At 41.9% G+C, this 21,116-nt stretch overlaps 1 protein-coding gene across 1 annotated transcript in view; it reads right to left on the reverse strand.

Annotated features, from left to right (window-relative positions):
* Nucleotides 1-12,613, reverse strand: part of Lamc2 (laminin subunit gamma 2) — a 59,569-nt gene extending 46,956 nt beyond the window's left edge. Inside the window, exon 1 of the mRNA XM_076831342.2 lies at nt 12,535-12,613. Within this exon, the coding sequence (XP_076687457.2) occupies nt 12,535-12,613 (79 nt within the window). The remainder of the gene's footprint in view (nt 1-12,534) is intronic.
* Nucleotides 12,614-21,116: the final 8,503 nt, after the last annotated feature.

The following is a 21,116-nucleotide window of genomic DNA, read 5'->3' on the forward strand; positions in this document are numbered from 1 at the left end:
CAAAACCCTGAAGGTGTGGCCTATGCCACACAAACTTACTTCTGGTCTCTTCCTCTCTCTAGGTCTCTGGACCCCAGGAGGCACCAGCTCTTGGCCACCACCTGTGGCCTTCAGGCTTGCCTTTGCCTGGGGCACTCCCTGCTCCAGCTCTTCCCAAATCCATTTTCCACACAGCAGCCAGAATGTTCTTTTTAAGACTGTGCATTCCCCTTGGATAACCTTCCAACGACTCCTCCCTTCTCTGCATGCTTGGGGCACGCTAACCTTGCCTCTGTCATAGCATCTACCACTCTCTATCCTGGGTCATAAATATTTTATGTTTATTACTTAGTTCCTCTTAGCATCTCTCACTTTTGCACTCCAATGGTACCAATACAGAGCTTTACCGTGGTTATTGGAGGGATGCATTCATGAAGGGGTAGAGAAAAGAAGGGAGAAACCCAGCAAAGGTAGGAAAAAATGGAGGGAGAAATGCAGGCAGCCAGACTCTAGGAATGGCCAAACGAGAACCTGAATGCACTGAAATTGTCCAGACTAGAGTGACCCACTTGGACATTTCCCCAATACAACTTCCCACCAAATTTCCCCAGTGCAATTCACAAAGATTTTTGTTGTTTACATATGTAGCATTCAGTGTTAAAAAAAAAAAAGCAATATTTCAGAAAAAAAAAAAAAAAAGAAGAAGAAGAAAGAAAAAAATTCATGGTGAGATGGGAACAGAAAGAACTGTGAGGGGAACTGGTATTTTCAATTAAAAGGAGTGCCTGGGACTTTCTGCTCACAGCACGTGAATGGTCTCTGCCCAGGAAGTGCCCTTCTGCGGTCTGAGCCTGGGGCTGCATGCTCTCTGCCCCCACCTGGAAGGAGCCTGAGATCAGCGGGCAGCCATCGGGCAGGTAACAGGTAGCTTGCTTGGCTGCTTTGGGGCTGTGTCAGGAGCTAGGAATTTGGGCGTCGTGTTGGAACCTGACAGTGTGTGCCGGCTGTGATCACGTTGAGTTCTGTGGCTCTTGCTGCCATTTCAGGTGCTTAGTGCATGAATATTGATTCAGCGAAACTGCAGTGCCATTTAGGTATAAGTGATCTGTAATCTGTGAATGAACCGCTTAAAGGTGACATTCAATTCCCTTCCTTGGCCTGGGGTTGTGGCTCAGCAGTAGAGCACTCATCAACCCGCGAGGCCCTGGGTTCTATCCTCAGCACCACATAAAAATAATAAAATAAAGGTATTGTGTCCATCTACAACTAAAAAATAAATATTAAAAAAAACTTCCCTTACTTAGAGGAAAGGCGTGTGCCTGTGTTCCCTGAGACACCAAATCTTTCCCTTGGATACGGTGACAACTCACTCCTGGTTTCCTCTGGCTTCTGACCTCTCCATGGAGACCTGTTGGCTCCTTTCTTCCTCTAGCCCTAGGTGTTGGTGCTCCCCAGGTCCCTACCCAGAACCCTGCTAACTCCTCTCCCTATCCTCCCTCCTTGGCCGATCCCATCCAAGGTAAGGGTTTCAATAGCCTGAAGGGTTTGACTCCCCAAGATGCTTCCATCGACGGCTTCAAGTGGTCAGCTCAAAGCTCTTCAAACGAACAGGTTTAAAACCAAATCCAAGACTGTCATGCTTCAGGTTGAAAGCTGGAGCTGTCTACACAGGTCCCCCACCTTTCTCACCTGCTCTACTGAATCTTATTGCCATAACCTACTAAAGTCTCAAATCCTAGTCTGCTGCGTTCGTTGGTCGGCTTTCCATCACAGTGACAAACACCGGAGAAAAACACCTTCAAGGAGGAAGGCTTTATTTGGCTGTGGTTTCAGAGGCTACAGTCCATGGCTGCTGGCTCCATTGCTTTGAGTCTGAGGTGAGGCAGAACACTATGGCCAAAGGGCATGGTGGAGAGAACTGCTTACCTCATGGCAGCTAGGAGGCTGAGGGAGACAGAGAGAGAGGCCAGCAACAAGATACACTCCCACAGGGCACCCCTCCCAGTGACCTACTTCCTCCAACCACGCCCCACCTGCCAACAGTTTCCGCCTCCTCTCAGTAGTCCTTGAATCTATGGAGTGGATTAGTCCATGGATGAGGTTAGAGCCCTTCCTTATCCTTCAATCACTTACTTTCCAAAAACCCCACCTCTGGACATTGCTGCACTGGGGAACCAACTGTTCAACACATGAGCTTTGGGGGGACATTCCAAAGCCAAACCCTAACCTCCGTCTCACTATGGCCATTCTAAGCCAAACCCTGATCACCTCTAGACTGCTACCGCTTCCTAGTGGAAATTACTGCAGCTTCTCTTGCCTGCCCCCACTCCGCAGTCAGAATAGCTTTTCAAAACACATATTTTCAAAACCTCTCTGCTTCGAGCTCCAAGATACCTGTCCTTTCCTTTCAGGTTAAACACAGAATTCCTTAGCATTGCCTCCATGACTACCATGGTTTTATGCCACCCATTTTCTTCCAGCTTAATTTTGTGTAACACTCCAAACAGGGACATTGACTTCATCGCTCTCTCACTCATTCACTTGTACTTCATTTTATGCCCTTACTTCTTCTGCTTCTTAAAATTCTTGGTTTGTAAAAAAAAAAAAAAAATCATAATGGTGGGGAGAGGTAACTTGGAGCTAAAAACTCAACTAGCTTACCCTTTTGTTTGTTTGAAGAAGTTACACAAAACTAACTGAACTGAACTATGGGACACTACCCCCTACTTCGGAGTCAAAGGACTGGTCTGTAAACTGATCACCCTTTTATACCTAGATACACTAACGAGTACTTCCATGAAGTCAGCTCTACTGAGATCCTTCAATAAGAAGTCCAGATAATAGCTCAACATGGCAGTGGGATTTAGGTTGAAAATAGGTGGGGTTTTGTTGTTGTTGTTTTTTTTTTTGGTGGTACTGGGGATTGAACCAGGGGCACTCTGGCACTGAATTATATCCCTAAACCTTTTTAATTTGAGATAGAGTCTCACTAAATTGCCCAGGTTAGCCTCAAACTTGGATCCTTTTACTTCAGCATTCAGAGTCTCTGGGATTACAGGTATGCACCACCACACCCAGTTTATCCTAACATTTAAAAAATTATTTTTACAAATATTTGAATTGCACAGTACTTATGACTAAAGAAAGACACACCTGCTATCTATTGGTTTGGCATCAAAGGCACAGCAAGATATGATCTTATTTGTAAAAACCAGTCTTCGAATCTGAGCTACACAAGATGAAAAAATATTTTTAATATTATACTTACATGTGATCATGAAAATGTTTATATGTACTTTCTAGTTTGAAAACATCTTGCATGGAATGTTTCTTTCTAAAGTTTAGTGTGTTTCTCGGTTTGAGTGAATACTTCAAAACAAAAGCTGAAAATTTTGTCACTAAACCAAACTTCATTTGGTTTATGGTTTAGTGGGTGAACACGTACTTCCAGTTTTATCTTTTTAAAGAGCACCACGGTATGTTTTCTAGTTAGGATAGGGTATTTCCCTCGCTAAGGGACCTTTAATGCAATTCAGTTCTCTCTCTCATGTTTTGGCAGCCAACACAGTCAGAACCCCAGGTACCTACTTTGCCTGATTCATTTGCTTCCAGGGACATGTAACTGTCCCCCAGTGTAAGTGGGGCTGCAGCCTGATGCACAGTGAGGAGCGAAATGACAGCTTGGCTCTGATCACATGGGCAGCTCTGGGTGATGGAACATGGGTAAATCTTTTCAACTCTAAATCGTCTAAGTCATCAAGAGTCTATGAAACTGAGATCACCACATTTTCCTTTTGAATGGTTATGAACTAAAAGGAGGCGCCTATGATCAGCCAAGGGTTCATAATACATTATGTCACAAGCCAGAATTGCAAACTCGCATGTGCAGTGACTCAGCCCGGGGAGGACTGCGCCAGGAGACCACACCTGGAGATGTTTCCCCTAACACTGGGACACCAGCGCCCAGGTGAACTGTGTGTAAAGGAAAGAAAGTTCCAGTAAACGGGGGATTTAGGGGCAACAAAGGAACGTCATGAGGATGAAGGCAGAATCCGAGGGCTTAGTCTAAGTGGGTTCAGAGGTAAAGAGAAGCGAGGAGTAGGGCCCAGGGGAGACACCGGGCACCTTTAAAGGCATCAGCTACAGTGCTTGTGGTAAGGAGCTATATGAAAATACTCACCCTCCAACATGGCACCCCACGCCCCTCTGATCGTAGAAATAGAGATTTCTCTATTCCTAAGAGGTTATCTATTTTTTAAAAAAAGTCATTCCAATATAGAAAGACTATTTGACTGTTATAAAGCATTTGGGCCTTTCCTACCCAGACTAGAAAGAGGTCACATATGCCCCTTTAGGAAGCAGCTGAAATAAAGGAAATTATAGAGGCCCATACAGCAAGAGGTGACACCTGAAGCAAATGAGACTAAAAGGAGGGAAATCACATTTTGGGAGTCTGAATAAAGAAATTTTTTTTTAAAAAAATCTGATTTATATGGAAAAAAAATTGGAGATAATTGAACTATACATTAAATGTGATTTTTCAACCATTGAAATTTGTGTTCTGTTACTTCCTTTAAAAAAAAAAGTTATCTAATGAACAAATATTTCTCTTTAAACCTTTCATTAGTTTTGTGAATAATATGTTTTCATACAAGGAAGTTAGCCGTGGATTTTTTTTTTTTTTTTGTACCAGGGATTGAACTCAGGAACATAACCTCTGAGCCACATCCCCAGCCCTATTTTGTATTTTATTTAGAGACAGAGTCTCACTGAGTTGCTTAGTGCCTCACTATTGCTGAAGCTGGCTTTGAACTCACAATCCTCCTGCTTCAGCTTCCCAAGCCACCGGGATTAAGGCTGTGAAACTGTGCCCAGGAGCCACGGACTTTTTTCTTTTGCTATATCCTTCATAGACACACTTAGATATGTGTGTGCTTACCATGCACTATTAGAATACTCAGTTTAGCTGGGAATGACGGTGACTCGTGTTCATTGGGGAAATATGTTTGAAGTGCATTTGGAAAATAATCTTACTTATTTTCTGAAAAAAAAAATTCCATTTGAAAACAACAAATTATAACCACATTGGTTGAAGTTAGAAAAATGAATTAAATGGGCTCTTGGGAGCTTGGCCATCAAGAAAGGAATGACAAAGCTTGGCTCTTGAAACACTTGGGAAACTCTGAATAATAGAATATGGACAATTTTTTCAACTCAAATCCAAAGCCATCAAGATTTTGGTGAAGGGTTCATGTCCTTTCCAGGGACAGCCATGGGCAGAAGCAACAAATATCCCAGTAGAGCCTGGACCACAAGTCTGCATCGGGGAGTAGGAGCAAGGTGTCCTGCACCTCAGTGGGACAACCGTGCTGCTTCTCCACGACCACTGCTCAGCCGTGTCGGCTGTGTCCTTACCTCTTTACCTCTGGTCCCTAGCAGACCTCAGCTTGTGAAGACCCCCTCCTACCATGGTACAAACTCCCACATGAGGCCAGAACAGCAGCTTTAGACTACTGTCGGACCCTCGGCTATTGCTAAATAGAACTGAGACATAATCTTTAAATATTCGGAATCCCCTCTTACCAAGAGCAAAGTAGGCAGTAATTTGAAATAACAGTATGTGCAAAGTTCATGTGGTCATCATTCTGGCCATGAAACTGAACTCTTCCTGAAAGACTCCAATAGTCTCCAGCAGGGACAGAAAAATAACCTCTAGACACAGCTTCGCGATGGTACATGCCTGTAATCCCAGCGGCTCAGGAGGCTGAGGCAGGAGGATCACGAGTTCAAAGCCAGCCTCAGCAAAACCGAAGCGCTAAGCAACTCAGTGAGACCCTGTCTCTAAATAAAATACAAAATAGGGCTGGGGATGTGGCTCCGTGGTGGAGGGTCTTGAGTTCAATCCCTGGTACAAAAAAAAAAAAAAAAAAAAAAATGTTCCACAGACAACTAAAGAACTGAAGCCTGGCCCAGCCCTTCAGTGCCTCCAATTCCCATGTGTGAAAGCAGTACCCCTGCTGGAGCCCAGCTCTGCTGTGGCCCATTGTGAGAATCTAGGCAGTCAGTGTACCTCCCTGGGTGTCATCTTCCTCATTTACAAAAACAGAGGCTCTTTCAGAGAACCCTCAAGATCTACTCTCATTTTTATTCTGAAATTCTGTAGTAAGAGAAAAAAGTGATGAAATGTAAATCTTTCTGTAAGAAATGTTCCATGTAAGTGCAACTGAACATTTGGATAATTTATCCACTTTTTAAGTTAGTTGTAAGAAATGATTTGGTAACAGCTTGATTTTCTTTTTTCTTTTTTTTTTTTCAAATGTAGAAATTCATATTCCCACAATAAGTAAAAATAAAATCTGGAAAAGACTCTGTTGGAATTCTATAAATGGTCTGCAAGCCCTGAAGAAGTCCAGCATATGGCTACCTTGACCAGCTGATTGCCACCTCTCTCCTCTGATAGGACAGAAAGGAAAGACTCAAGCCCTTGCATTAATCAGTGTTGGGAGAAAAAGATTTTCTTCTACTTTCATTACCGCGATATAAACAAATGCATGTTCGTCCAGCGGGGAGAGACATACACAGACACAGTCACCCTCAGACACTGAAAAGACAGCTTTTGTCCTTGAATATGATTCAAATATTACATCATCTATCTGGAGATTATATTGGAACACAGCCCCAGGAATGATTCCCAAATTTACTAGGCTTAATCTGCAACTAAATTAAAGTATCCTTGTATTGATAGAGCTACTATTTCTACACTGTTCTGTAATCGATGATTCAAGTCTTGTCCTTGCAAATTTCTCCAGGAAAAACAAAAGTCCATACGATTGAGCCACTAAGAACTTAAATAAGAAACATGTTCCCAACATTGCCTCAGTGCTTTGATTTCATGCTGACGTTCCCATAAACACTGATCACACGTCAACAATTATCCTCCTCAGTTTCTTGGACCAGTGGAGCTAAACCAGTGGCTGCCCCCAGTTCTAGAAGTCCCAAATTTATGCCTACATAGGAATTTCCAGCTCATGCGCCAACCCAATTCCATATTCCTGTTTACTATATGTGCTTAAATATAAGGTAGATGTTTTTGTTTTTCCAAAATTATCCCTCGGGGGAAAAAAGATCACATTTAAGTCCTTTTAGAATTTCACCTATTATAAGGCACTTTCCCAATGACTTAAGTGTTGTTTGAGGAAGACATGTTAAGCTAAGTGTCCTTCATCACTGTATTGGGTACTTATCAGTAAGAAAGAGGCCAAGCCCTCAACACAATTCTCATAATTGTGCATTCTCCTGAGTGCTGAGATTGTCGTAAATAAGTTCAAGATGATATGCTGCAAAGATCACAATGAGTACTTCAGGATAATTTGTAAGCCTTTCCAAAGTTTTGGAAATTGCATACTTTCCAGTGACAGTATCCAAAAGAGATTTAGGACTTATATCAAGTCATCTATCTTAGAGTAAGAGACTATGAAAGTGGCTTTAGGAATGACAGATGTGAATGGAAAGAGTGAATGTGATTACTTCATGAAATGTGAACAAATCAATACGGATATGTTAGTATTTATTCTATAAATTACTGACTTTAAACATGTCTGTGGGGCTAATTTACTAAATTAAATACTAAGAGATGTTTAACTACTACATCTATATTGTTAAATGTTTTCAACATAAAGTTGGCCAAAATTATTTTGAGGGGAGTCAAGGGGGAACCTTTCCATTAAAAAGTGTTCTGGGCATATACTAGAGTGACTGATTTGATGAATCTATATGATGAGGTCTGTGAGTGACAAAAGGCAAGAATGACATGAAATATGATCTGAGAATCCCAATCTGCTTTGGGTCATCACATATTTCACTTGTGTTACTGAGTAAAAATTGGGGCTCATTTCAACCAAAGTAGAAAGACTCCCGATCACATTTCTTAGACTCATGAAAGTAGATTAGGTAAAAGCCTTGCTATAGTTTTGATTTGGAATGTCCTCCAAAGACCCAGTATGTTAATGGCTCATGGTGCTACTGGAAGAGGTGGAGCTTTGGAGGTAGGGCCTAGAGAGAGGTTTTAGGTCACTGGGGCAGTGCCCTTGAAGGATTGTGGGATCTCTCTCTGTCTCTCTCTCTCTCTGTCTCTCTCCCTCCCCATCTCTCCCCACTCACCATAAGGTGAACAGTTTTCTGTACCACAAGTTTGATATACCCAAAGGCAGAAGAATCAACAATCATGGACTGAAATCTCTGAAATTGAAGCCCAAATAAATCTTTCCTGTTTTTAAGTTGATCATCTCAGGTATTTTGTTACAATAAAGGAAAACTGACTAACACAGGCCCCTTCAAAAATTCACCACTTGAAACCCAGAAGGCAATTTGCTGACATTTGGCCCTCGCAGGGCAGTAGTCCTCACAGTAAGAGCACTAAGGACGGACTGGCTGTTTGCCAGGCACCAGGCAAAGTGCTTTTCATGTAAAGATCACAATAATTCCTCATGCTCATTTTAGAGAAACAGAAACTGAGCAACAGACGGAGTAGTTTGCTCAAGTCTCAAGGTAAATGTGTCACAATGGTCAATGACGGGGCTAGGATTTGAACCTGGGCTGTCTGACTCCAGTGCCTGCACTTCTCTGCACAACACTCTAGCCCTTCAACTATTTAAATAACAGGATCCACGAGGGAGCCCACACCTTCCCGGGGATCCTTTCTCCTATCCACAGCACCTCTTTCCCAGTATCAAAGCATAGGAAAAGCCAAATAAATGATCTACAATAATCACAAATTCTTTTTTTTTTAAATAGTCATATGAAAAGTTTGAAAGCTCAGGAAGTACCCTTTTTTTTTAAGACAGAGAGAGAGAGAGAATTTTTAATATTTTATTTTTTTAGTTTTCGGCGGACACATCTTTGTTTGTATGTGGTGCTGAGGATCGAACCCGGGCTGCACGCATGCCAGGCGAGCGTGCTACCACTTGAGCCACATCCCCAGCCCAATAATCACAAATTTTGAATTCACCAATCTTAAAGAAAAAAATTGCTTTAAAGTTCACCTGATGGCTGCGTAATGAAGTAACCGTCTTTACGCTTTCCATTCACATTGGTCATTCTTAAGTGACCAATGTCGTTTTAGTCTCCATCCCTTGTACAGACACATTTGGACATCTGATGCCAGCTATTATGCCTCAGCTGCTGAAATTCCTCCTCCCACTCACTAACCAAGCACTGGTCTTCTTGATTCTCCTCTAGCCTCAGTGCCGTGTCATATTCTCCTTCATTGTTCCTCTAGCTCTTTGGGGGTGTCCAGCTCGTCTCCCTCTACATCCCAGGTGATCTCATCTGTGACCAAGGCTTTGCTTTCCACTTGTGGGCTCTCAAATTTCTCTTCTAAATGTCTAAAACCATAGCTCTGACCCTTCATGGGCACGGCTGCTCATCTCCACTGGCGTCTCTGATCCAGCAGATCTCCACAGGAACGCCTCTTCCTCTCCACTCACGGCCCAAGCTTGTTCCCAAATCGAATCCTCCTCTTACAGTCTTCATTCCCTTCACACAGACCTAAAGCCTCAGATCCACCCTGGACTCTTCCTTATTTCTCTCAATTTCCCCTTACTCCTAGCCTTAATGCACACTTTCTGGATTGTCGAATTCTATAGATTTTACCGTGTGAGCGTTTCTGTAACCTGTTTCTTCTTGTGTTTCCACCACCATGATGGCATCCCTCACCAGCTCTCACTCAGATTACTACAGTGGCCCTTTACTTGGCTCTCCTAGCTCCATTCCATCCTCCAAGCCCTGAAGTGAGTGACCTTCCGAAAACAGATCCAATCACACCCATCCAAACCATCTGCAGCAATCCTGTGCCCCCAGAGCACCATCCTAACTGCACAGCCTGCCCCCAAAGGCCCTTCAAGACAGACCCAAGGCGTGGTTTCTCATCTCAATCCTGTCTCCTCACTCCTTCTCCAGCCATGCCTCCCCCTGGGAGCTCCGGTCCTAACCTCTGGAGCTGGACGCCACATGCTCTCACCCCATGAGCTCCTGAAGCGGAGCCCTGGCTATTCTCACTGGTCTCTGGGCATTAAGTTCACTACACCTGTACTGTTGCCTGCAGACTTTTTAAAGAAATGGGGTTCCAGGCGTTTTAAGGCCATTCACCATAATCTTCCAGTCTCTCAACAACCCTACAAGGTTGTATAGTACTACTGCTTCCACTCACCAGGCAAAGAAGCGGACTCCAAGTAGTTGAGGAGTCTGACAATGTTCTTAATAAGGAACTAGTAAGTGAATGGGTCAAATCTGCAGCCAGGTCAGGCTGACTCCAAAGCTGTTATTGAGACCAACCCCGAAAGTCTTGCTAGCCACATCTGTTATCACAGCTTTACCTGCAGCAGAACAAGCAGTAAGCAGCTTCAGCTTCTACGTGGGTACAGCCCACAGGACCCTCAGATGCGGGTCACTCTGAAATGGGGCAGGTACCATACTTTCAGCACATTCCAGCATGCCATGAATGGAAAAATCTGAGCACTCTTTCCCAACACCAACCTGTTCACATTCTCTTTGAGCCCCCAAATGAAATTTTTTGAGGAGGGAACATAATATCTTAAACAGACTGCCTCCAAGGTAAGAGAAAGGCTGAAAATGAGCCTGAACATTGCTTCTAACTTTGTGTCTACATGGGCTGCTCAGAAGCAGTTCATTTTTGCCAAGGGAGTCCCAGCTTTGTGCTGGGGAGTCTGATTTTATTAAACAATCTATAACAGTCTACATATTTATTTTTGTTACCTAATGCTAACACACACGTATACATTCAATTGAAGCCAAGGGGAAATTCGCTCTAATAATTATCTATCAGGTTAAAAACATATATATAGGGTTGGGGTTGTGGCTCAGTGGTAGAGCTGCTTGCCTAGCGTGCATGAGGCACTGGGTTCAATCCCCAGCAGCACTATATTTAAAAACTAAATATATAAAATAAAGGTATTTGTGTCCATCTACAACTAAAAGTGTTTTTAAAAAATATATGTAATAGTGTACACTATATGTGTGTTTGTGTGTGTGTGTGTGTGTGTGTATTCCTTGTTCCCTCACCTTTATAATGTAGTCAAAAATAGTCTCTAAGAACCTCTGGATCAAAGGCCAGCTCCATCGCTGGTAGTAGCTGCCTGTGTGCCCTGGAGCAAATCTACTTCCCATTTCTTACTTTTTAAATCAAGGGATTCTAAGTAGTTGATCCATAAGCTGTCCCTTTTTAATTCTAGTATTCAGAAAATATTCCTACTTTTATGATATTTTCTACTAGGATTCAACTATTATCCTAACCCTAAGGGAATCTACCCTTCATGGCCATTTTCATACATTTAAAAAAATTTTATTGTATATATTTAAAGTATACCACATAATGTCTCAATATACTCATACATGGTGAAATGGTCCAAAGTCAAACAAATGAACATATTCATTATTTCACAATTGCATTTTTTGTGCATGTAGCAATCATTCATGGTTTTTAAAATTAATTAACATATTTGTTATTATGGTACTGGTACCAAACCTAGAGCGTTATTCATGCTAGGTGAGTGCTTTACCACTGAGCTACAACCCCAGCCCTTTTTAATATTTTAAGACAGGGTCTTGCTAAATTGCCCAGGCTGGCCTCAAACTTATAATTCTCCTGCCTCAGCATCTGGGATTAATTACAGACACGCATCACCACACCTAGCTCATACATGGTTTTTAAAACAGCAGTCAGGATAATAGGGTGAAAGTTCATTCCAAGACAATTTTAGGGAAAAAAAAAAAAAAAAAGACTGTAATCAATACATGGTGTGAAAATGGCTCTTGGCTATGGATCTACTGAATCAATTATTGAAATGCCACCAGAAAGCAATATAAGTGTGAAAACTCAGGGTAATTACACACGAAAATATCATGGACAGCGATAAAACACCCGTTACGTGTTATATGTGGTCTGAGCTGACACACACGTACAGTCAACAGTTGCTAGGTTCTCAAAAAGTTTTGTTTACATGAACTTAACTTCTCAAGATATGACAGCCACCGGGTGCCCTAGATAGGATCAAATGATAGGACCTAGGTGCCCTATAAATGTGCGCTGAATGAATAATATATGAAAAATTATAACAAGTAATCTTATACAAAAGCTAAAGGATTTCCCATCCCCAAAATGGAACATGAATTACACCATTACTGAAGAAGTTCGTTTTCAACCTTCAGGATGTTCATAAGCCGTGGCAAGATTCCCACCGGAATCCCATTAATAAAACACACCCTGGGAAAACATTCCTATACCTATTACTGATTAAACAGGGGCCTCTTGGCGGAAAAAAAGAAGAAGAAGAAGAAATCAAGAAGAAACATTTTAAAAGTAAGGAAAACACACTTTTTAAATCGGGATTTTTCTAATATTCCTGTTATTTGAGCCCGATCCCTGGAGGACCCCCACATGCAGGGGAGAAGGGGCTGGGGATCCTCCGAGGTGCTCAGCCCTCACCGTCTGCAGAGAGAGGCAGGTTCCCAGCCAGGGCTGTCGCGGAGCCCACTCACCTTCCTTCCTGGAGGTGGCCCGGGCTGCGGGCAGGAGCAGCGAGACGCAGAGGCAGCAGCTGAGCCAGAGCGCGGGCATGGCCGGGCGGGGGTCGCTGCCCGGTCCTGGGCGCTGCGCTGTGCCTTCCCTTTCCGTGATCAGGTGGTTTTATCGACTCTTCTACCTGACTCAGTCCTGACAGGAAGAGAGCCTGTGTTTCAGGGCGTGACTCACCTGTGAACAAGGAGGACCCAGCCCTCCGAGGCAGACAAACAGCGCACGCGAGCTGTAAACGCGCTCCCCGGCCCGCTCCCCCCTCGCCTCCCGCAAGGAGCGCGCACACCTGGCCGAGCCAAGGGCGTGGCGCAGACACTGTGGCCCGGGGATCGTGCTCCGGGAATGTGCCAGAATCCCTCTCCCGGGTGGTCCCAGGCAGAATTCACAGAGGTGCAGAGCAGCACCCCCTTCCTCAAACTGGGAGGCCCATTCTCAAGTGCACGGACTCAGAAATAAGCCCGCAGCCCTCTTTGGGCTCTGTTCTAAAAGACATTAGGGAAGACTGGGCAGTCCCAGAGTCCCAGCAGGATCCTCTTCACTTTCCCAAGGAGGGTCACCTCTCTGAAATACAGTAGCAGTACCCCAGCCCATACACTCTGCTGAGACCGCACTGCCCCCACCATCACTAGGCTGGACCCAGGTTCCTCTCCTGGGCCGCCCTGACTCTTCAGCCCCTGGGCTAGCAACTCATCAGGTCACTGACTGACAGGAGGCCTCCCTGGGAAGACTAGGTATCACACTTTGCAGCCCTGACAACCAGGACCATGATTTGCTCCCATCCAGTGCTCAATAAATGTTCTGTTCAATTGAGTAGGAAAGAGGATCTGGATTTCATCTTCCTTTAACATTTCAGAACATATTTCTCATGGCATTTTCCATGTTCTCATTGGAAAATGTTTCTTGAGACCAGCTGTGAGCATCATCCAAATCCACTGTACTGGGTGAAACAGTACCCAGAAAAACTGCAAATCTTGGTAGGATCTATACCGTCTCTTCTCCTGGGGATGAGAGAGAGAGAGAGAGAGAGAGAGAGAGAGAGAGAGAGAGAGAGCTGTCAAAGAAAAAGCTTTGCTTCCTGGTGGAGACTTAAAAGTTACCAGAGTTTATATATACACAGTGTATGTATAGACAATCTGTTCAAAACAACCACTCTGGTTCCCCATCACTAAGGCCCACAAAGGCTCTTGATAAATACCTGTGCACTGAATACACGGATGACCGTTCTCTAAATAGGTCTATGGATAATGATCTAAGACAGCTAACAATTCAATCCATACATACAGTGTTGTCAGAGGTGTAAGAATTTCAGTTTGTGCACATAACTGAGACCCGTGTGGGCTGCCTAGGAAAAGTGTGGATGGCTTTGTACAGAATATGGAGCAAGAACTAGACGTTCAGGCATAAGCAGGATCTGAATAGAGCACTAAAGAACAGCAGGGGCAGGGCAAGTTCTAAAAACTGGCTGGCACCACTCTAAAATCTCCATCACAAAAAATGAGGAATAGAAAGGAAATTTCAGTTTTTCTCATCCCAGGCTTGATTCTTTTCTACTCTGCCCAGGATCTTGAAACTCACTGTCCAGTTACTGCTAACATTTCAATTCCCAGAGACCAGGTATCTAGAATTTCCCCTTCCAGTAGCTGGTGCATGATGGAGATTGAATCTCTGTGTTTGAGTACCATGCCCCTTGCAGGTCTACACATCCAAGGTGCTCAGCCATTTTGCAGAAGCAAGAACAGGGCCCTGCAAAACAAAGCCTTGAAGATAAATTTCATTTTAGCATAGAGTTGGAACAGATATTTTCATCTATCATCATTTGTGGACAGTGATAATAATAATGGTGGACACATAGGTAATGCCTACTATTTGTCAGTTACTGCTGTAAAACTTTACACATATTAACCCTTTATTCTTTAGAATAATCCTAACAATAAGTGTACTGTTATTAATTTCCTCATTTCACAAATGAACAAACACAGGCATGGGAAGGTTTACCAGGCTTAAAGTGGCAAAGCCAAGATCCCAAACCAGGCAATCTGGCTCCACAGTTTATAATTTTTTGTTAGATTAAAAGGCTTCATAAAAAAAGACAAATTCACAGTACTAAATAAATTGAACATGCAATCAAAGATTATTTATAGACAGTCATTATAAGATAGACAAATTGTGGATGACTGGCATACATCCATAAACCAAGAGACTTTGAGCAAATACTTCTGATTTTCTCAAGCTATTAGCTCTGAAGAGACCCCAGAGGTCAACTGAACCAGGGCAGAAAATGAGCGGCAGGTCCTTAGGGTCCAGACCAACCCATAGCTTCTCTTAGGTGAACAGTACAGGATTTTAAACCATTTTGTAAAATGCAAAATGCCTTAGGCAGGCACTCTCCAGTTTTTCTCAGCTCCTACCTCTTTGCCTTATTCTGGGCCTCTTCACACATCTAAGCAACCTGTCTGGCTCAGGCTTGAGACTCCTGCTGTGGCTTCATCCACCACCTCCTCATGGACAAAACCAACTCCCCTTACCAGAGAATTCTTCTCTGGGGGCTGGGGTTGTAGCTCAGCAGTAGAGTGATTGCCTTGCACATGTGAGGCCCTGGGTTTGATCCTCAGCACCACATAAAAATAAATAAATAAAAATAAAGACTGAAAAAAAAATTCTTTTCTGATACATTGCTCAGACAGAGTGCTGCAGAGTTCCAGGATCAAATCCTGACTTCATAGTATCAAGGCAGGGTGCTTAGTTTACCCTAAACCTCAGTTCTTCATCTGTAAAATGGGGATAACAATAAAACACTTACCATAGTGTTGTTGGGAAAATTAAATAAGTTAATGACCTGTATATTGCTCAGAAAAGCACCAAGCACATATCATACACTACATAAATATAATTTTTACTTTTGTAATATTAGTGATGTTCTTGTTATAATTATTACCACTAAGCACCAATGAGTTTTTCTTTGCTATAATTACTAACAAATATCATATAAGAAAGATGGGGTTTTTAGTTCAAGGCTTCTCTTAATTGATTAATCATAATTTTAAATATCTGTGGAACTGTGGACATAACTCAGATTAATTTTCAGATTATTAACAATTACTTTGGAGTTATTAATAAATTCATATTTTTTACTATATATATGTAAATTCCCTTTACACACAGATTTTCTTGTCTAACGTATTGAAATTTTGCATTTAAAACTTCACTTAGAACAAAGTCAGTTGGGATCTTAGATTTCAAGTAAATTGTAAATGTCAAATGGATTTAAATATATTCTTTAAAAATTTTTTTTTAGTTGTAGATGGACATAATACCTTTATTTTATTTTTTATGTGGTGCTGAGGATCAAAACCAGGGCTTCACACATGTGAGGCCAGCACTCTGCCGCTGAGCTACAACCCCAGCCCTTAAATATATTCTTATGATCAACTTTAATTAGCATGCTTTTCAAAAAAACAACAAAAATATATTTGTTTTCCTGTATGACCCTAATACATCTTTTTCTTCAAATTCAGACAAAAGTCAACTTGATACTACTCAGCAATAAAAAGAAGTAAACTACTGATGTATTTTAAAAAGATGTCTCAAGGCACTGTGCTAAGTGAAAGAAGCCAGACAAAGCGACCAGATTCCATGTGCATCGATTTACATGAAATTCTAGAAAAAGAAAAAAAAAAAAAAAACTACAAGGCCAGGGAGCAGACTGTGGTTGCCAGTGGTAGAATTGATTGCCCTGGGGCATGAGGAGACTTTTTAGGGATGAAAGAAATAGTCTGAAATATATATACATAATCCAATTGTACATTAAAAAGAATAAATTTGCTTGTATATAAATTATTGCTTTTCAGTATATTGGTTCAAAAAAAAAAGAAAGAAAAAATCTAATAAAAAGGAAAAACCCTTTTAAGACCAAGCTTCAATCAAATATGCAAAGGACTGAAAACACATCAGTATCTGTGAGAGTTGTAACAAAACCCCCACTCAGCAGAGTCCAGCCCTGACAGCTCTGCTAGCTCTGAGACACCATCTCAGGCCTCTAGGCCAAAATCCCACCCAAGAATTGCACAGAACCCTGCTTCTGGAAACCTCTTACAAAAGGTAAGAATGTTTGCTTAGGGGCACAAATTTCAAATCCATCTTGAACTTGTTCTAGGAAGTCAGCCGTTGGATCATCTTCCCCAAAGTTGCCACAGTCACCAGGAGCATGACCCCTGGCGTGGGTGGGGATAATGCTCCCCACAGAAGCTGTCCAGCCACAGAGCTGGGAAGGAATGGGGCATTCCCACAGGGCGTGGCCACCCGGTCTGAGGCTCTGGAAGTCCCCTGGGTCCACTGTTGTGTTTGCAGCTCAATCATCACCAAGGGACTTTTCTCTTTACAATGCTGTGTAAATCATTTCACAGAACTGTCATCGCTCCTCCCCAAAGCCCCAAATAGAATTACAAGTGACATGTTGATTTTTGCCTTGAGTTCCATCATTACCTCAGTTAACTCTCAGAAGGAATGCCTGGCATGCCACCCACTTCCAAACTCACTTGTGATAAAAACTGAAGCACTGGCTGTTAACAGGCCAGCAAAAAAAAAAAAAAAAAAAAATAGGCCTTTGGTCCCTGCCCTTTAAAAAAAAAAAAAAAATTCTCCCCCAGATAGTTTTAATTGTGTCAGCATTGACATTAAAATTTTCAATATAAAATATAGCAGTCAGGAAGAAATTTTTTTAAACTCCCTTTTGTTCTTAATTGTTAAAGGAAAATGTCCATAAATGGAAATGGTTCAGAGTTTCCTGGATCCTTTGCATAAATTCTCTGAAGCTGGCTGGACTCCAAAAAACCATGCTCACTGAAGCAAAGCCCAGCTGTAGTGGCCAGTTTCCATTTTATGCAGAAACATATAAGGTGTGCCCACAGCTGGTTTTGAGAGAGCTATAGGGGCCAGGCCAGAACTAAAGTGATGAGCTGACACTTCTTCTGTGGTGGCTAGGGGGTACATCCAGCCAGCAATGTGCTGGGAAATCAATGCACAAAGAACCATCTCATTTGCACCCTTTTGGGTGTAGCTCTTATAGACAGAAATATTCAAATTTATTGTTTGCTTAACAATACACCAGATGAGGAGGAAGGGGAGGAGAGGGACACCTGCTTAGAAAAAGACAAAATAGACAGAAAACACAATAGTGCGAAAAGATTCTTGGGGAAGTTTAGTAGATTCTCAGGAGCATGTGAGTTTCAGCTGTTGTGTCCCTTTAGGCTAAAATTTGGTAGTCAGCTCAATTGTAAAATGTTGATCAGTAAGTGAAATACTCCTTACTGTCCTTGGTTCTCCAACCACCCTTATATGTGTACCATGGATATTCAGATTTGACTAAGACAAGCAAAGGAGCCCACTGTAGTGAGAAATCTTTGGATTGCAATGGTAAATTGCAAGAGAGGCAACCACCCTTAGGTCAGAGGTCTGGAAATGAGTCTAGGAAACGTTTCTACATGAGCTTCTAAATTCAAATCTGAAACGTTTCCACCTTTCAAATTTAAATTATTAAGTCTAAAGAACTCAAGCAACAGAGAGTCCAATCCTCTGTCTTAAATAGGAAACTTTGGACACACTTTAAATGTCTAATAATAATTTTGACAATTACAGTACTGACCGCCAAGCTGTACTGAATATTCTGCTGTGCCAGCGCAGAGCCAGGAGCCGAGGGCTGAGGAAGCTCATCCCACTCACCACACTGCCAAGCAGGTACAACTAGCATTCCCATTTGAGGTTACCCAGGCTCCCTCACTAACCCATGCCAACACCTCTCTCTAGAGTTATTCCGATGCAATATAGAGACAAATTCAACCTCACATCAGATAAATATACCTTCTCCAATTAAAAAAATGGAATTGGATCTCAAATAAAATATGAACTGCCTGGTCCTTATACCTCCTCTTTCTACACTAAGCCCTCTCCTGTAGACCAGCCATAAACAAGGTTTGGCTCTTAGGGGTACATATTCCTCTCCATGTTACCTTTGAATATTCCTCAGCGTATGACTCTGGATTCTTCTCCAATGTCCCTTTATGTCATCCAATCAGATCTCACATGGTTTCCTCTTGGTCTAATACCTTAATCCAGGTATAAGAGCACTTTATTAAGTCACTCAATTTAACTTCTTGGAATAATTGGAGGATATTTTTGGCATAGTGGAAAGAATCTGAGCAGTCTGGAAGAGCTCAAGAATTCAGCAGCTATATCCCTGGGTTCAGCTTTTCCAGGGCTTGGTTACACAGAAATCCCCGAACATTCCTGGGTGGTTCTTTTGCAGGAAGCCTGAAGACTGGGTCAGTTTGTTTAAAATATACAACCCCTCAACTGTACTGCAATTATGGAGAGAGCTTCCATCATAGAAAAATCTAGAGACCTACTTACTATCTTAAAAATTTATCAGGGTCTCAACATGTCTACTTAGATTGATTTTTAGGAGAATTAATGAAGTGATCCAGATAGCCTCAACCAAAATGACACATTTGCCTCAACTATCTGTCTATTTTAGATGAATATATTTTAGGCTTGAATTATCTGAACAATTGTTTCAATGGTCTGCTTTATATTGTAGGAATACACAGAAAAACAAGGTTTGCCATTGCTTTTTTCAAAGCTACTGATGTCTTTTCTCAGAGTTCTCTAGTACTACAACTTTTAGAAGTAACTTGGAAAAAGCAAAATATAGCTACTTGCAATAGTTGTTTATATGGAATTGAAAAACATCTTCTGTACCTTAGGTAAGCTTAAAATAGATTATGCCCAGGCTAAAAATTTTACACACATATGGATATATATTGCTTGAGCTCTAGGTAGAACACTCTCCTTTTCAATAGGTTTTTGGATTTGTTTTTAGATCTTAATCATGAATTCCATATTTTCTAAGGAAAGGGCAATTCTGAATCTTCTAACCCTTCAAACCCTGAAGTAAGATCCATCTTAGGAGAAATTGGACTAATATTATCTGCATTCTAATCTTTCCTGTCAGAATTTTTTATAGAATTCTATTAACTTTATAAATAAAATTATTTTAATAAAATTATTATTTGAATGAATTTACTCTCAGAACCAGATCTTGTCTAGCCAGTCAGCCACCAGGTTGCTTTTTCTTCTGGGTTATAGACAGAGCTGAAAGTGACAACACGTCAATGCCATGGCTGGTGCAGACCAGTGTCCCCCTACCAGAACTGGGCTGTATCTGACAGAGGCATCAGTGGGTGTTCATGGAGTGGATTGCTTCATGACACTATCCTTCAATGTTTTGGAATGCAGCCTAGAATACCATGGCATTGCCTAATTGACACACTATGTAATTATCATCTGTAATCTAGCTCTTACATATATATATTTGCTAGAACTTTTTGGTCCACTATGTGAAATCAGCTTTTCTCTTATTACATTAAAAGTATCTGTTTATACTCACTAACGTTAGTACTTAATTGTGACTCCCTTTCTTCAATCCCTTGTGTCTTTAGAAACTTTATTATAAAGGCCCTTTGTCTTTCTGGCTGAAAGGCATTGTTAGACCTTCTAGGAACCTGTCCTGGTGATGATTTTGGTTGCTCTTCTTAGGTCTCCAAGCTTTCCCAGGTGTCTTGACAAAGAAAGACCAGATTTTAAGCATTTCTCACATTCAGGCGCTTTGTGGCTTGCATGGACACTTTCTGATGGAGGGTGCATGCCAGTCTCCTAGACACCCAGCTGAGAAGAGGCTAGGATAGGGCAGTAGAGCCCAAAGCATCCCTTGCCAAGCCATTCACTGTAGTGCAGTCCTATATGTGTCCAGAGGAAGGAAATCTTTTCCCAAGGTGGTCTGCCCAGAGAGGCTCCTTTTTGCTCTCCTTCTGCCCACACCAGAAGAGGTATGTTCTCTGATTTGCACAAGAGTTTCTGCTGAGCTGGTCTTGGCCCTGCCTGCAAGCCATCAGCACCAAGGGGAAAACAAAAGATCATTCTACATGCCTGCTCGATTTTATCCTTGATATAAGCTGATCATTTGGATACTATCACTTAGTAATTCTAATTTGGATCATTTTCCCTCCAATATAAAAATTAACACATTTTCAGTGAATTTCACTTTCCCCTTTCTGCTTACTTTAGTTCTCAAGAGCTGTCCCCAAAACTTGCTTTTCTTTGCATTGATGTTAATATTCAGCACCAAGTTCACTGAAATACCATCTGGAAGATTAAACTGTGTGTTACCCATTTTAGGAAATACTGCTTACCATACCAATCTTTGGAAGCTATCTCTTTCACTACATTTTCCTCCATCCACAAAAAAAATGCCCATTCTTCTAAGCTGATATGGACAGATGAAATTAAAATTGCCTCTGGTTCTAGGATAACTAAAATTTAAAATAATTTCTGGTTTGAAGGCTTAGCAAAAATTTTTTTGATCATCCATACAAACTAGTACTATCTTATCTTTAAACTACTTGATGCTCCCAAAGAGCCATTCTAGTATGACCTGATGTCCTTTTTCAAGAAACTAGGCTTCCTTATCCACAGCGAGTTCCCTGTCTGCTTG

This window comes from Callospermophilus lateralis, chromosome 13, assembly GCF_048772815.1.
Source record: "Callospermophilus lateralis isolate mCalLat2 chromosome 13, mCalLat2.hap1, whole genome shotgun sequence".
NCBI lineage: Eukaryota > Metazoa > Chordata > Mammalia > Rodentia > Sciuridae > Callospermophilus > Callospermophilus lateralis.